Source organism: Hesperophylax consimilis, chromosome 5 (assembly GCF_061612785.1).
Source record: "Hesperophylax consimilis isolate HC1 chromosome 5, BYU_Hcon_1.0, whole genome shotgun sequence".
NCBI lineage: Eukaryota > Metazoa > Arthropoda > Insecta > Trichoptera > Limnephilidae > Hesperophylax > Hesperophylax consimilis.
The window spans coordinates 41,279,414-41,296,670 of record NC_142840.1 but is presented as its reverse complement, the minus strand read 5'-3'; the positions used below and the strand labels follow the sequence as shown (position 1 = coordinate 41,296,670).

Sequence of the window (17,257 nt, the reverse complement as noted above, 5' to 3'; positions counted from 1 at the left end):
TGACGTGGATTCACCAGTTTCCCCTTGTATCACTAGTTTCCGGACACCATGTACCTACACAAAAACAAAATTTCTTCAAAAGTAAGAAACCATTTATAACCTTCGATAAATCTGTCACGAATTTTCCATTAAATAAATCCTTTATGTGAACTCTACCTGCAGTATTTAAAGGTTCTAGGGACTTCCACCGGATTTCGTCAGCTATTGCTAATGTTAAAAAGCAAATACTTGACTCATTTACCAGTCAGAAGTGTTGAGGAGTCCCATGTACCACGCTGAAGTAATGAAGGCACTCGTAACGTAGTCACAGGGGATATAGTCCATTACTTTGTCGCCGTCCACGAGCATGCAGTGGACCACACCTGTCAAGTAGCCTGTTGATATTCCGACGGGGCCATTTAAGTTGTCCACCCAACCAGGCGACGGTTCTTTCAGGCTATTTATTACTAAACACACAATCGAAATAATAAGTAGAAATAGAAGATAATTTTATGACATAGCGAACTCTTGTAATGTCAAGGTTTGTTATGATGCAGGGCTAGACTCCTTTTGTTTTAATATTTTAATCATTAATTTGTTCCGCATCATCACATTTATCCTCGCCGATTCTCTAACCTAGTTAGGAACTGGGCGATTGTCGCTGGTATTGGTTTTGGTAAAATTTCGAATCATAATTTAAAATTTAAAATCTGTACCAGGAAAAACATCTGAAAACAGGAAATCACTTCTTGGCTGGACAGTCAACGCGTGGGTTGGTAGACTGTACAGACGATGGTCGCAGTGCTTTTCGTTTTTGAATAATTAATTGTACGGAATGTAATTTCTTATTTTTTGTCGCCGATGAGTGCGATTTTTGCTTACGGGCACGGCGGTAAACGTTTTTGTGACCGTAAAATAACCATTCCCGAAGTGGGTAATAGTGATCTCGCTGGACGGAAGTTGTTACGGACGGACCACGCGACCGCCGTATACGATTGAACGGGAATCCGTAAAGTAACGGTCAATCCTGTGTAGGATTGGATCATACGCGATTTATATTTTGTGCCATGCATGGCTGTCAATCGGGAACTTCGTTCTTTTTGATTTCTGGAGTTTGAATCCCGACATCGCACGTGTTCGACGGGCCGAGAAAGAGCCCTATGTATGGGTTGCAGCATCCCCAGGAACGGCTACGCGCTTATAGATAGCTGGAGTTCATGGATGTGGCCAGGAGGAGTATATCCACCTTTCCAGAAGACGGATCACGCTTCTACGGAGTTACGTCCGCCGCCGAATGGGTGTGCGGGACGTTCCGTCGCTTCTCCCATAGTTTAGATACAGATAGCTAAAAACTGGTCGGTCTTCGGGGTAAGTCAAAATTATATAATTATGTTAACCTGTTGAGCTAGGGCTCATCAGCAAAATGTCCAAAAGGTTTCTAATACATATCTATCCATGCACCGCCTTTTATTTATGTACATTGAGATACCATCCTAAAACAAAAGAAACTATCATGATGCTGACACGCGACCTTGGTTGCGAACTTTCACACCTGAGATTATTGAGTATAAACATTCTAGATGATTAATTCTAACCTAGATTGGCGCGTTCTACCGAACAAAGTTTATACAATTATTATTATTTGTACCCTGGGTCAAACCCTACTTAACAGGTTCCATCTGACATGGCAATGCTATGCGACAGTGAATTCTAAAGTGGCTCGCTCTTGAGCTCATTATCGCGTAAAAACATTATGTCAGATGAAACCTTGTAATTCCAAGAGATTGATTTCGCAGATTTACTTCATACTGAATTGTGCCTATACAAGTACGGCCGTAAGAATAGATTTGAGGGAGAAAATAAACATTCTGCCACCATTAATTAATAAACTACTTAAATTCAGAACGAATTCAGAAGAAATATTCTGGAATGAGCGTGGAAGATTAAAGCCAGTGGGTAGTAACGGTTCAGCTATCATTTTTAATTATAGTACCTACTTGAAAGATGTTGGTACAGAGGAGGGTAAAAAACTTACCTATAGATGGCCGAAATATCAACAGTGGCAACTCGTGCCGAGCTTCATGTACAACACTCTCAGCAAGGTTTTTAGTAAAAGTGTATGTGTTTGGAAGGTCTCCGATAACTCTGTAATGTAAAAGTATAATTAAATCTCTATCCTTAATTCTGGACACGATCAGTGCTTTGAGCTACGACTTAGTACTTAACACTATGAGCACCGGCCGAATACACATAAAACTCACCCTTCACAAAACATGAAATTTCACTTTTGCGAAATTGCACGTGTTGTGCAATTAAATTAAATTAATTGGTTTCTTAAAAGTTTTAAAATTATGAAAATACTGGGTTAAATCAGTTGAACTTTTCGCAATTATTTAAAACATTTTAATGTATCTCATTTTCGTATGGTAGTTTTTCCAACATCGGCTTTAATGGAGAGTCACACTGCAATGTTTGCACATATAACGGATCTCACTCCTTCACACTGAAGTACTCGGATGTCTCAACGTCATCCCCAATGCTGAGCACCATATACAAGTCCGGTCTCCGTTGACGCGGTGTCGAGCCACCCACTTCATCGCCTCGACCACTGCACCATCATCATCTCCGCTTAAATCTGGTGTCGATCTTCGACCTGGGGAATTCGCCGCTGACTACATCCACCGACGTTGTGTCGATCTTCGGCCTGGGGAATTCACCGTCCACTACATACAACTGCGTGAGCATCGGTCCAGAGTCATATCTCGCCACTACACTGACTCAACTAATGCTACTATACCAAATTCATCACGTTTAAAATTAAATAAAAATCTGGATACAAACGGATCTGAAAATTAAATCATCCTAGCACCAATAGGGTATTTGCATTGTTCTTAGTTTATTCTCGAAAAAAAACGAAGAAGAAAATTGCGCTAATGTAAATATATTTATCTTGACTAATTTATATAAATCATGATCGTTTTAAGTCATGAATTCAGCGGCATTGAAGTCACGCCTGGTGACGTTGGTGACAGCTGTCTTACCGGTCATGTCATAATGACGTTGTAGCCAGTTAAAAGCGTTTCGGAATGAGCGGTGTATCGAACGTGAAAACATGATTTTGCTGCATTTGATTTTGATTGCGACTAAGGTTGAACACCTGCAAGTTTGATGACTCCTTTTCCAAATCATAATGTTTTCCAGTTGAAAAATCTAAAAATCTTGTTACCAGGCAGCAAGACGGTTCGATGATCCAATTTTCTGAAACGAAATCAAAGTGTTGACGAGGCAGTCGCTGGGCAAAATTGTTATTGGCACAAAAAATACCTGCCTTTTGAAAAACGTAAACATGTTTTTGCAAGCTGACGTCACACAAACGCTGGCTATAGAAATTATAAATAGCTAAAAACATCACAATATTCGGCAGTCAAATTTCAAAAATTAACACGAGTGGACGGAACACCTCCAGTCAAAACGCAATCTGTTAATTATAATTATAAATTCCTGAGTGTCAACTGAAATCTGTAGTCGCTTCTGTTCCTCCATCACGGCACAATCGTTTTAAAGATTACAACTATTTCTAACGAGCTGTTTACGGCCGGCACTCTATTAGCTGAGCCAGACGCATCTGTCATCATTACAATAATGGGGCGTCTCCGTGTGCCGGCTCTTATAATCAAATGACCATGCTGCCCCTGATCACCTAGAGGCTGGCCAATCCCTGCTGCATTGATCCTGACAACCTAGAGGCTGATGAATTCCTCCTGGCTACCGACTGAACCAGCCACAGATGCTGAAAACCTAGAAGCTGGCCAATTCTTCCTGGCTACCGAATGAATTAGCCATTGATGGTGAAAACCTTGAAGCCGGCCAATTCTTCCTGGCTACCGACTGAATTAGCCATTGATGCTGAAAACCTAGAAGCCGGCCAATTCTTCTTGGCTACCAACTGAATTAGCCATTGATGCTGAAAACCTAGAAGCCGGCCAATTCTTCCTGGCTACCAACTGAATTAGCCATTGATGCTGAAAACTTAGAGGCTGGCAAATTCTTCATGGCTACCGACTGAATTAGCCATTGGTGCTGACAACCTAGAGGCCGGCCAATTCCTCCTGGCTACCAATTGAACTGGCCACTGCTCCAGCAGCCGACTACGCCATTTGCTGTATCGTATGGCGCGATGATGCACAATGTGCTCCAATCTGAAATTATCGCTGAAAGGATTCCGATTGTATCAGTTTTCTATCTGTGTTTTAAATCCCAGTTGTATTGAAATATATATAACTATTTCTTGTGAATTGGGTTGGCTGTAAAAAATAGAAAGTACATATAAGCTACACCCCTTTGTACGTTCTGTATACTAGTACAATACTTGCAATTAAAATGTGAATTTTGATTCGAATCGTCTATCTTTATGATGGTTTGGATAGAACACCTCACGTTGTTTTTAGGTCGAGGACTGATGTGTGCCGGTGCTTATTATTTACAGTCTCTTCTTGTGCAGGCAAACACGTCCCGTACAAGCGATTTTAGATTGTTTTTTTAAATCAATAATTTTTAATGATAAAATTAAATTTACGAATTTCAGTATGATAATCATACATTTCGGTTTTCATAGTTAGCGAAAATACCCATACAAAGACTGAACCAGAAACCACACAGCTGTAGTAAAATACTTTTTTTTTTTTTTAAAGAAAGACAAACATTCCCAGGTTACGAATAACCCAACAATGTTTGAAAATCTCCTACTACCACCACAGAAAGCCGAAAATTTTGCTTGTGTTGTGATGGAGGACTTAGCCAGCCGAGGAATCGAACACGCGACGCTCGGGTGAGACCCAAGCGCTATGCCCACTCAACCACTGACCGGTCATATTATTATATATATATATATTTTTTTTTTTCATTTGCGTACATTTTAATGAATTGAATTACACGAGTTGCTGAAATAAGTATTACAATATATAATATATATATATAATATAAGTATTACAATATATAATATATATATATATATATTGTAATACTTATTTCAGCAACTCGTGTAATTCAATTCATTAAAATGTACGCAAATGAAATCCTCAGCAGGGGAGATCCCAATAAGGATATAATTGATTTTTAAGAAACTATTTACAAAAAAACGTTTATTTTTACATGAAGGTTAATAAAGAAATACGATGCAGCGTCATTGAAAATATATTTGCTTACTTTGGTGTTATAATATTTAGCGTGTTTTCATCCATAGTTTCCACAGATTTGAGTAGTGTTCTCCAGTCAACTCCGTTAGGTTTATAGAACTTTTCTTCTATCACTGGTTTATCAGAGTTGGCATAGGTTGTAGAGATATATGCGAATACCTGTTAAATTTATCGTTCGTTAATACAAAGGGAATGAAATTTTCTTTAAATATTTAGCTTTTCATTTTTAGTGATAACCTTCGCGATGAATAATTCGTCCTCTCCTTGTGCTGAAACCTTTTTTTTGTATATTTGTGGAAAGTATCTTTATAGCCTAATGGCTAGATGTAATCATCTACGTATTGAAGGTATTGTCCAAGTATGGAGTGAATACGAATCTGACTCATATGAGGGAAGCGATGCATGTGTTAGGGTAAACGGTGGTTTTACGAGGTGGTTTGATATCATAAAAGGTGTTAAACAAGGCCGCGTAATGTCACCGTGGTTATTCAATCTATTCATGGATAATTGTATGCAAGAGTTGAAAGAGGTCGGATTGGGCGCGAATTTGAATAATCTGGAAGTATGTTGGTTGTGGTGCTGATTGCTAATAGTATGGATGATCTACAATCTTTCGTGTCTAGGATGATCGAAGTATGCATGAAGAATCAGTTAATGATGAATGTAAGTAAGTCTAAAGTAATGTGTGTTTGAAAGAGTGAGTACGAAAAACGTGAGCAATATAGTTGAATGAGGAAAACTTGGAACCGGTGGATGAGTTTGTGTATTTAGGAAGTATGTTTACGAGAGATGGGAAGGCCGACAGAGATATTGAAAGAGGGGTAAATGCAGGTAACTCTATTAATGACGGACTGAACGCAGTTGGGGCTAACAAAAAATTGTCCAAAGAAGCGAAGCTAGCAGTCCACAATGGAGTGCTGGTACCTACCCTGATATACGGAAGTGAGGCATGGAACTGGCAGAAAAAAGGATGGAAGTAGACTGAACGCTGTAGAAATGAGATCCCTGAGGCGTATATGCGGTAAAACCATGTATGATCGTATGAGAAATGCTGAGATCCGCAAAGAGTGCAAGGCTGATATAAGTTTAATGAGTAAGATCGTGAAAGGGACGCTTAGATGGTTTGGGCATGTAGAGCTAATGCGCGAAGAAAGGAGTGTAAGGAGAATATACGATGCAAATGTGAATGGTAGCAGAAGTCGGGGACGCCCGAGAAGACATGGCATGACAAAGTGAATCAGATTTTTGAGTCGGGCCATGTCAAGAGTCAGATGGTTAGTTAGTTTGAAAAAAAATAAACATATTCACCTTCAAATTTTTCATACCCTTTGCAAGGTCAACCACTTCTCTTGTACCTCGAACATTAACCAACGTAGCTTTCTTTATTGTGTCATCAAATCTGACAGACGAAGCTGCGTGGAAAATCACGGACACAGCATCTTCAAGTAATCTTCTGTCTTCAGTATTTATACCCAAATCAATTTCCGAAACGTCACCGCCAATAGCACACATCTTTGACAGAATACGTTCATCTCTTTGTCGTATTCTTTCAAAAACCTGGAATTATTAATATATTTTATTAAATTACAAGTAAAACGTATTTTTTCTAAACTCCTCAGGCAAATTATTTCGGTTATGGGAACAAACCCGTAAATTCAATTTGTTTACTTTTCGGAACAGCTCATATGGTTTCAAATGATTCTTATGTTTACTTCTATGAAACCAAATATCCCGACCGCAATTTGAGGAAAAATTATGAAACTTGAGAAAATTATGATTTTTTTAATAATTATTTTTATATGAAACTACAAAAAGTGAGGTGGCAATAATGTTTATTTATTTATTTACTAATGAACCAAGTCTAATTAACACATTACATATTACAAGTTATTTCTACATTACATATTCGAAGTTATTATTATATTACATATTACACGAAGAGAAATGTTACAGTAAAATATGCTACAGCAAAAATGCATTTGTCTAATAATTATTTTTTTTCGTTACCAGCTTTACCATTTTTTTCGTTTGTGTTCAGCGTTGAGATGAAAAACGCAAAATGAGCCTTTCTCGTAAGATTTCAAAATTTTAAAATTTCAAATATTACATGTTTATTTCTAAAAATAAAATTTCAGAGCGTATTTCATCGCCTCTAAAAAAACTCTACTTCTCCGTATTTCTGACAGCATTTTAATTTTTTTATATGGTCTATATGCCTGAGGCCTGACGGGTTAACACCAAATGCGGAACAATTATATTTCAATACCAAGTGCCTTACAAAAAAGAGTTCCAATTACCATGATAGAATTTCGATGTAGGTAGAATATTCCCAACATTATTTAACATTAAAAAGTATGGGAAAATAAATGCATAAAAATAAGTCTCCGTGTGTTCTTACCACAATTTAATAATGGATTTTAACGCATCAATTATAATATTTAAAACTAAGAAAAATAAAAGAATCTTACAAATTATATAATTGAAACAAGTGAAAAACTTAGGAAATATCTCATATCTAAAGAGAAAATTAATATTGGATACCACAGAGTGCAGGTGGAGGATGCTAATCCAATAATGCAATGCTTCCATTGCCTGAGATTTGGTCACTTAGCCGTCAACTGTTTTAATAAGGACAAGAATGCTTCGTGCCTGCACTGCGCCATGGATCATCCTTGGAAAGACTGTCCCAATAAAAACAAAGAAGAAAAATGCAAAAATTGTGATTTCCAAAACAATACTTTTAAGTCAACAAACGATACAAATCATAAAGCAAATAGCAAAAATTGTACGTATTTAAAAAAAATTATGACTATTGCCCAAGGGCGTATAAATTATGAATAGGTATGTACCTACTTTAACATTCTTAATAACTAACTTTAAAATTCTTAACAATACTAAAAACTCAATACCAAAATTTATTTTTTTGTTTCAAATACGCTTGTTTTCTGACATTTCACACAATTTAGCTATAAATATTAAAACTTTAAAACAATTGAGAAACATTTTAATATTATTAATCTGCCATCGAAGAGCTAACGATTTATCAGAAATATCCAACAAATATTTAATTATCTATTTCTGTAAAATTTTAAGACAAAAACAAAGCATTAACATATTAGCCTACTCTCAAAGTGTTAATGTTTGTAAAATATTATTTATACAAAACAAAATTAATATACTACATAGTATGTATCATCTTTATAATATTATCACTAGTAATATAATGCTAAGTTGTTCAATATTGTCACCAAAACTATTTCAAGTCAACCTTGATATTATCCGTGTACATATGCTGCTAATTTATAGTTTGTCATCAAAATCAAATTCAGTTTTGACAATTAGTTATAACAATGGCTTGTACCGACATGAGATACAAATACTTGTGAAAAAAAATATTTTAGTTATTAAGTACTTTCTTCACAAACATTATGACTTTTAGTTACATAGATGATGAAAATGATATTAATTTTTGTAAGGTAAATAACCTGCATGAATGGTTTCAAAAACAAGATACAATAAAATGTAAAACGAGTAAACTTAATTTTGTGGAACTAAACATTAGATCAATATGTAAGTATTGGGACCTATTTCATGTTTATTTTAAAGACTGCTTAAATCAAATTGATATACTCATGCTTTGCGAAATTGCAATTCGTTCGGAACTTGTTAATCTGTATGATATTCCCGGATACAATTCGTATCACTATTGTAGAAGCCATAAATCCGGTGGAGGAATTCTGTTTTATGTAAAGAATAACCTCTCCTTCTCGCAAATAGTTCTGGACACAAAATATTTTGAGAATGTTTTTGGAATATTGACACTTCCAAATAACAGCACTTTAAATGTCTTAGCAATATACCGACCTCCGAATTTAAATAAGCAAGCATTCTTGTCAGAAATATCCTCTGTGTTTGATAACAATATTAAATTAAATGTGTAACGGACGTACTGCTCCGGGATCGGACGCGGTCGCCCCATATTTCAATCTATTTTTAAAATGAATAAACGCCTGTAAATGAATATGTAAAATGTAGAAATTTGTAAAATTTCTATGTAAAATGTAAAGTTGTTATGTAAATGTAAAATTGTTACAATAAACGAAACGTCGGAGCTTGGCTAGAGGTTTACGGGCAGAGAAGTATTATAAGAGCTGGTAAAATCATAATCATATTTTAATTCGGGCACGATTGTTAGAACCGTGCCAAAACGTAGTGAGAAGCCGCGCCGTGCGCCATGCGCCGTCATAGCGTCACAAATGACCGGTGGTTCGCCGTCATTACGTCCCACGGGCACGGTTCTGAGGATCGTGCCCAAACAAAGAAACTACCGAAACCGAAACTACCGGTCGAGCGGCGGTAGACGGCCCGGGGGGGCGCCGCGATAGCGTCGCTACATCAAAGAGAAAGTGGGCCCGTGTGAGCGTCCGCGCGCCCGCCGGTGGCCTATAAAACGTGCAACATGCCCTCAAAACGTCAGATATCCAGAAACCACCACCAGCTCTACACCTCTCTCTCTGCTCTGCCCTCTACCTCGCTCCGACTTCTGCTTCTACTCGCCTTCTTTCACTCTGACCCCCGCCTCACCCTGGACCACGGACTTGCCTACCCCTTCGGACCAGACTCGGAATCAGCTCAAGAACAAGCGATCGGACCAGCTCTACAGCGGCTTCAGAGACGGCCCCGTTCTACCCCTCCACGCCACTGAAGGACGACATCTCACGCCTACACAGATTGGGATCACCGGCCCCTTACAGTCTTGTGTGTCACACGATTACGTCTGATACAAAATGAAAGTGTTATATTTTTCGGCGATATAAATTTAAATTTATTAAATGAAAATGATGCTATCATAATAAATTATGAAAATATCCTTACTAATAACTATTTAAAAAAATGTATAGATGTCGCCACTAGGGAAGTAATAGTTCTTCAGAAAATAAACCGCTCATGTATCGATCATTTTTATGTGCGTTTAAGTGGAAAGCTACCAGCTGGATTATCCAGTACAATATCTGCGTGCGTGTGTGACTATAACATAGCAGACCACAATACAACGGCTGTTAGTATACACTATAACTCGATAGATCATTTCAAATCTTCTGATTCTAATTCTAATAGTATTTTCAATCGTTGAGCCACGCGGATGTTTGTGTTCAGCGGTTACAAAAAAAAATCAAATTACCAAGCGATAAACATATCTAAGTGAAGTGAAAATTATAAAAATCTTTAGGAGAAAGTGCCAGACGTAATCTCAAGTGTTTTTTTTGTAACATTCAATTAAAATAAACCGTTAAAACAAACAGTTCAAAATTGTGAAAAATACCTGCATATTATTATTGTGACATTCATCGACAGTTGACCGTTCAGTGGTTGAGTGGGCATAGCGCTTGGGTCTCACCCGAGCGTCGCGTGTTCGATTCCTCGGCTGGCTAAGTCCTCCATCACAACACAAGCAACATTTTCGGCTTTCTGTGGTGGTAGTAGGAGATTTTCAAACATTGTTGGGTTATTCGTAACCCGGGAATGTTTGTCTTTCTTTTAAAAAAAAAAAAAAAAAAGTTCTAACGTCTCAGTTTGCGCATAAATGTGTATTGTGTAAACATAACACACAGTATATACCTGCTTACGGGCACGTTACTTAGGCGGTCGCTGTCACGAAAAGGGGAAGCTGGTGCACTACCGAACATAAATTCAGATATCAACTAAATCTAAATCATGTCAACCTCTCATAAATACTTAAATGAAGCTAAGACAGTTATTGATGAACTGATAAGTGTTGTTCAAGATGAAAAGAAAAAATATAACAAGGATCAAATAAATTTTATTTCCGGGAAAGCCCAACAATTATTATTCCTTATAGGACACTTCGGAATTGAATATACTGAAATAAAAAAACAAATCCCAACAGAACCTATAAGCAGTAAGATGACGCTGAAGCCAACAATATAAAAAAAAACTCGGAGCAAATAAATGAATTCTGCATTCTTATCACACCAAAAAACAGCGGCGAAACAAGTGAAACTCTGAAAAAAAAAATACAAGAAAAGGTCAAGCCGGGAAAATTAGGTGTTCGTATCAACGCTATAATAATAATAAAATAATAATACTTGGATGACTTGTATAGCGCCGTTTTTGTGCAAAAACACCTCAAGGGCGCTGTACAAACTTATAATACATTTGTAAAGTGGTCTATGTTATTACTTAACTATTTATGGAGAAAATATACAGTTCAATACTTACCTGATAGGTCACTTGAGATTAACACTTAATTAACATTATCTAATTGTTTATTGGCGAAATTTAGATACAGGATTTAGGACTTAATTGAAAAATTGAATATAACTGGACTTTCTCTTAGGATTGGTATATTTAATTTAAGGATATGACAGCTTAAAAAGGTAAGTTTTTAATAACAGATTTCTGCAAACAGACTCGTCATAAAGTGTCCCGAAAAAAAAGATGTAGACAAACTATCAAGTATGATAAATAACGAAGCCAGGGAAGCAAATGCAGAAGAAATAAAGAAAATACAACCTACAATGATCTTCAAGGGAATTTCCAATGACTACAATAAAGAGGACTTTGTTGAGGACATAATCAACCAGAATGAAGGCATAAAAATAATAACTCAAGGTCTAAACAGAAGTACCCTATTTGAAATTAAAAAAATAATAAAAAATAAATTTAATGACAATGTTAGCTACATTGTCGAAATCAACAACAAAGTCAGAAAAGAAATAATAAAAGAAGGAAAAATCAACCTGGGGTATCAGCGAATATACGTGGAAGACACAAATCCTGTCGTACAATGCTATTTTTGCCTTAAATTTGGGCACACATCAAGCAGATGCCTACAAAAGGTAACAAATAAAATGTCGTGTATGCACTGTGCAGGAGACCACTCCTACAAGGACTGTGAAAATAAGGAAACTTCTCCAAAATGTAAAAATTGTGCCACAACAAATGAAAGATTCAATCTAAAAATACCAACAAATCACCTAGCAAATAATAAAGCTTGCCCATATTATCAAAGAAAGCTTAAAATAGCTTTGGAAAAAATAGAATTCTGACTATATCATAAAACTAATTTACTAGTTAGATTGTATTATAAAAACTATAATATACCTTCAGTACTTTATATAAAATTCTGTATATTAATTCCCAATAATTTAAATATCAATTTATTTCCATTTACGAAAAACTCTCATTGTATACTACAAATTATAATATCGTTTAAATTCTTCAAAACTTTAAATGTGTTTAAAGAAAACATTTCACCACCGTTTAAAAACTATATACAATACGATTACCAATATCATAATATTTTTAAAATATATTCCTTCGCTTCACTGAACAAAAATGCATCAAACGCTTATATATTATTTAATCCTTTTGCTAAAACTAGAAATGGATGACTACATTATTCAATATCTGGAAAAAAAAATTTACGTAAAAAATGTAATTTGTGACAACTCTAATGACTGTAACACAATACTTCAAACGACTCCAGATTCATTTACCGTAATGCATCTTAACATACGATCTATAAAGAAAAATTTTGATCATTTTCTAGTAAACCTAAATTTATTAAACAAATATCCTGACATAATCATACTGACTGAAGCACATTTAAACACCAACTCAATCATCCCAACTCTCCCCAATTACAACTACTTTCAGAGCTCATAATATATTTAAAAAAATAGTGGTATTGTTATATACACGAAGACGATATTTAAAGACGTACTCTTTACTGAAACGAATATGACTAATGCAAACTGTATTATTATAAGACTGAGCATTAATAATAAACTATCTATACAAATAATATCAATATACAGGACACACTCTGCTGTTATATCCACTTTTATTGGAGAATTGAATAATATTATTTTAAATAATAAATGTACAAATAATTTTCTAATTGGCGATATTAATATTAACATTGCTGAAAATAATCACACTATTGAAAAGGACAATTATATTAACATGATGACCGCTTTAAATTTTAAACCCTGTATTAATAAATAAACTAGAGAATTTAATAATCAAATACCATCATGTATTGATCACATATGGTGTAATTCCAACTACATTGATAATCTTCAAACAATAATATGGAGAAACAACATAACGGACCATCATACATGTATTCTTAACCTTAACATAGAAAAACAAAACATTAATAATAGTAATAAATCTAACATGCCTAAAATATCGATTAACCAACAAATACTTCATGAAAAACTGTCTCACGAAACATGGGAATCTATACTCTGCACAGAAGATGTAAATAATAGTGCTTTAAAATTTCATGACACCTTACAAAAGCATATAAAAGATTCAAGCTGTGAAATACACAAAAAAATATATAAAAAAAAATTCAAAAAAATTAAACCATGGATTACCCATGGTCTAGTGCAGCGTTTCCCAATTTTTTTTCGCCCCGGAACCCTTATCGATCATACTTTTCTAGGCGGAACCCTATTTTTATAAGAAAAAGATAAACTTGTAGTTTGAATACTTTCATGTTTACCATGAAAAGAAAGATCAAAAGTTTTGTGTAAAACTTAATTTAATGTGAAGAGTGATATCTTTTTACATTTTTTGTTAAAATAGCATTGACATCAGGCTTTATGTCAGACAGCTGAATACGAAGATCTGGAGCTGCATCCAGTCTGTTTCTGTATTTGTTTTTTGTGTAATCGTAAGCCGAAAAACCAGTTCCACATCGGTAAGTGGTCACAAACGGTAACAAAACTGTGATAGCCTTCTCGACGACTTCTGGATATTCGTTTTTAAGTCCAATCCAAAACTCATCCAGATTAGTTTTTTCTGAATTAAACTTTTATTGTAAGGAAGAAGAACACATGATATCAATCAAAGCCTTGTTCTCTGTTGCTGTAAGAGTCGACGGTGTCCTGTGAACTAGGAATGGATTCTGTACCCAGTCAATGTCCTGCAGGTTTTTTTCAGGAAAATACTCTTCCAGAGATTTGTTGAGGGCCATCAAATGTTCGTAAATGCATTTTTAAACATCTGAGGTTACTTGCAACTCATTTTTTCCAGAAACTCGTTTAAAAGAGTAAAACATTAGTACTGTTTCTTTTCAACACATTCTATCCAGAAGACAAGTTTAGTTTCTTTCTAAGAGAAGAGATTTTGTCGTTTACTGTTAAAGTATTTGTGTTTCTTCCTTTCAATTACTTGCAAATTACATTCAGTTTATCAAATATGTGTGCCAAATACGACAGTTTCATTAGCCATTGCTCGTCGTGCAATAGTTGAACAAGACTACTCAAAGATGAAGAAAGCGATTCTTTGGAAAAAAATACCACTAGTTCGTTGCGCAATTAAAACAATCTTGATAATACTTTTCCTTTGGAAAGCCATCTTACTTCCTTGTGAAGAAGAAGTGATTGATGCTGACTTCCTATATCTTCACACACTTTTTTAAAAAGTCTCAATTGGAGCGGACGTGATTTAACGTAATTCACAATTTGTACGGCTTGATCGAGAACTTTCTTTACCTCGTGTGGTATATTTTTTACGACAAGGGCATGTCGATGTAAAACGCAGTGACTGCTGCTGCATTTAGGTGCAACATTCTTAATTCTTGTTACAGTACCTTTTATTTTGCCAGTCAAAGCGGCAGCTCCATCGCTACATACATCGACACATTTGTTCCAATGAATGTTATGTACATTCATGTAATTATCAATGACTTTGAAAATTTCTTCTCCAGTGGTGTTGGTCTCCAAAGGAGCATAAATAAACAAATCCTCTTCAATAGATCCCCCGAAGGGGTATCTTACGAAAACAAGCAGTATTGATAGTCCAGCGACATCTGTACTTTCGTCGAGTTGCATTGCAAAGATTTCACTACTTTTAATCTACAAATCAATTCATTTTCAATGTGGTCAGATATTTTATCGATTCGATCAGATATGACATTATTGGAACTCTGAACTGCTGCAACTTTCTTCGCTGCGTCTTCGCCAAGTACACACTTGACAATTTCTGTCATACAGGGATTTATTAAAGTCTCTGCAATCGTGTGTGGTTTGCCAGCACGAGCAATCCTGTAACATAACAGGAATTATGCTTCGGTGGCATTCTCGTTATCAGTTTTAACATATTTATGTAAAGCATCGACACTGGTTTTATGTGCATCTTTTAAAAAAGTCTAAGCTTTTGCCTTTTAATTGCGGTTGGTATTAAGATGTCGTTTTAGCTTTGCAGGTGCCAGAGAGCTATTAAGCTGGGTCCAGACATGTTCTTTTGTCCGTACCGTACCTCCGTTTCGTACCAGCGTCGCGATCCAAAAACTCTGGACGCATCATCTTTTGTCCGTACCGTACCTCCGTTTCGTATCCGCGTCGCGATCAAGAGCCCGTATCTCCGTAACGTCGCTGCGATCATCGCGTGTTCATTTCCTCCCACCATGTCGTCGACTGCGGAAGTGTTTGAGAATTTGACGATTGCTTGCGCGTCCTTCATTGTTATTCACAATAATATAACGAAAAAAAAACAAAAAAGGCGACGTTGGTGGGAGTTAGAATTGTTCAAAAACAGAGAAAGATGTAAGACGCCGCGAACACGTCCAGACTGGCGCAGACCCGTACCGTATCGCCTTTGAACGGGCCGAAAAACCGACTCGCGATGGATCGGAGCGTACCTCTATCCGTATCGAGATGCCGTACCACCGTACCGTACCGAACGGGCGTCCAAACTAGCGTTCTTGATCGCGACGCTGGTACGAAACGGAGGTACGGTACGGACAAAAGAACATGTCTGGACCGAGCTTTACATATGATTTTGTTGCAGATAACGCATTGACCATCCGGATTCTCAAGCATTCCTACAGAAATAAATCCAAAGGACAAGTAACATTCGTCATATTTTCTCTTTTTTGAAATAGTGTTGTCCTGAGATTGAGCAGCCCCTTTAGTCGTTGGTGTATTTTGTCTATCCTGCTCAGGACAATGTCCTTCAGTATTTACGATATCCTGGAATGAAATAAAAAAAACATTAGTAATGTGACGGCAAGATGCAGTTTGGTGTTGGCTAAAAAGAACAGTCCCACCCCCAATCTGCCTTTGGCACAGTCTGGAATTTGACCCCTTTTTCGGGCGTGATTCATTTATATCAAAATTAGATGGCATTTGCTGTTTAAAAGGCTAGAGTCGAACACCCATGCGTCAGTTATACTACATTAAAGTAATTTGTCAGGGTTGTCACGGTTGTCACCTATCAAAATATGTTCATGAACTGAGCCTAAATGATTACTATTGCTAGATAAGTATAATTTACTTACGGATAAATCAACAGCTTCTTCTGAAATACGTTCATTATTTGCTGACGATGAACTTGATGAAGCACTTATGCCACTTTGTAAGCGCCCTGTTTTGAGCCAGTTATCCATTTTTTAATAAAGGCTGAAATAAAAAAATAACATGAATATGAATAAATCGTTTTAATTTGTTTTGGCACTATCTGCAATTGGTAAAAAAAAAAATACTTACCTAAAACGGATATCGTAAGTACAAGATTATAAGAACAGGAATAACAATATCACTGGAATGTCACCTTTGTAATTTCACACGAATTATAAAAGAACGAGAACACACACGTTCTCTCATGTCACAGTCTTGCGGCGGGCGATACGGGTCGCGGGTGGCGGGAGGAGGCGACGGCGGTCAAGCGCGCTGGATCTAGCTCCCGTGCGCATTCTTTTTTTGTTGAATAGGTACATACGTTAAATCTGGACGGAACGCGGAACCCTTGTGATGCTACTACGGAACCCCAGGGTTCCGCGGAACACCTTTTGGGAAACGCTGGTCTAGTGGTTTCCATTAGAGAAAAAGAAAAATTATTTAAACTTACAAAAAAATTCCCACTAAATAATTCGATTATTTTACACTTTTAAAAATACAGAAATAAACTAACGGCACTAATTAAAATGACCAAAGAAGAATTCTACAAACAAAAGATGTTAAATTCAGGTAACAGTGGTAAAAAAATTTGGAAAACAATAAATGAAATAATTGATAAAAAAAGAAAGACAAGTGACATTTTAAAGC

General features: G+C 36.3%; 1 protein-coding gene across 1 annotated transcript in view; it reads right to left on the bottom strand.

The window, feature by feature from the left end:
- Positions 1 to 237: 237 nt before the first annotated feature.
- Positions 238 to 17,257, bottom strand: part of LOC149423957 (fatty acyl-CoA reductase 1-like) — a 38,687-nt gene continuing 21,667 nt past the window's right edge. Inside the window, exons 4-7 of the mRNA XM_089631938.1 lie at positions 6,483 to 6,731; positions 5,185 to 5,333; positions 2,015 to 2,124; positions 238 to 446 (exon numbers count right to left, since the gene is read on the bottom strand). Of these exons, the coding sequence (XP_089488064.1) occupies positions 238 to 446; positions 2,015 to 2,124; positions 5,185 to 5,333; positions 6,483 to 6,731 (717 nt within the window). The remainder of the gene's footprint in view (positions 447 to 2,014; positions 2,125 to 5,184; positions 5,334 to 6,482; positions 6,732 to 17,257) is intronic.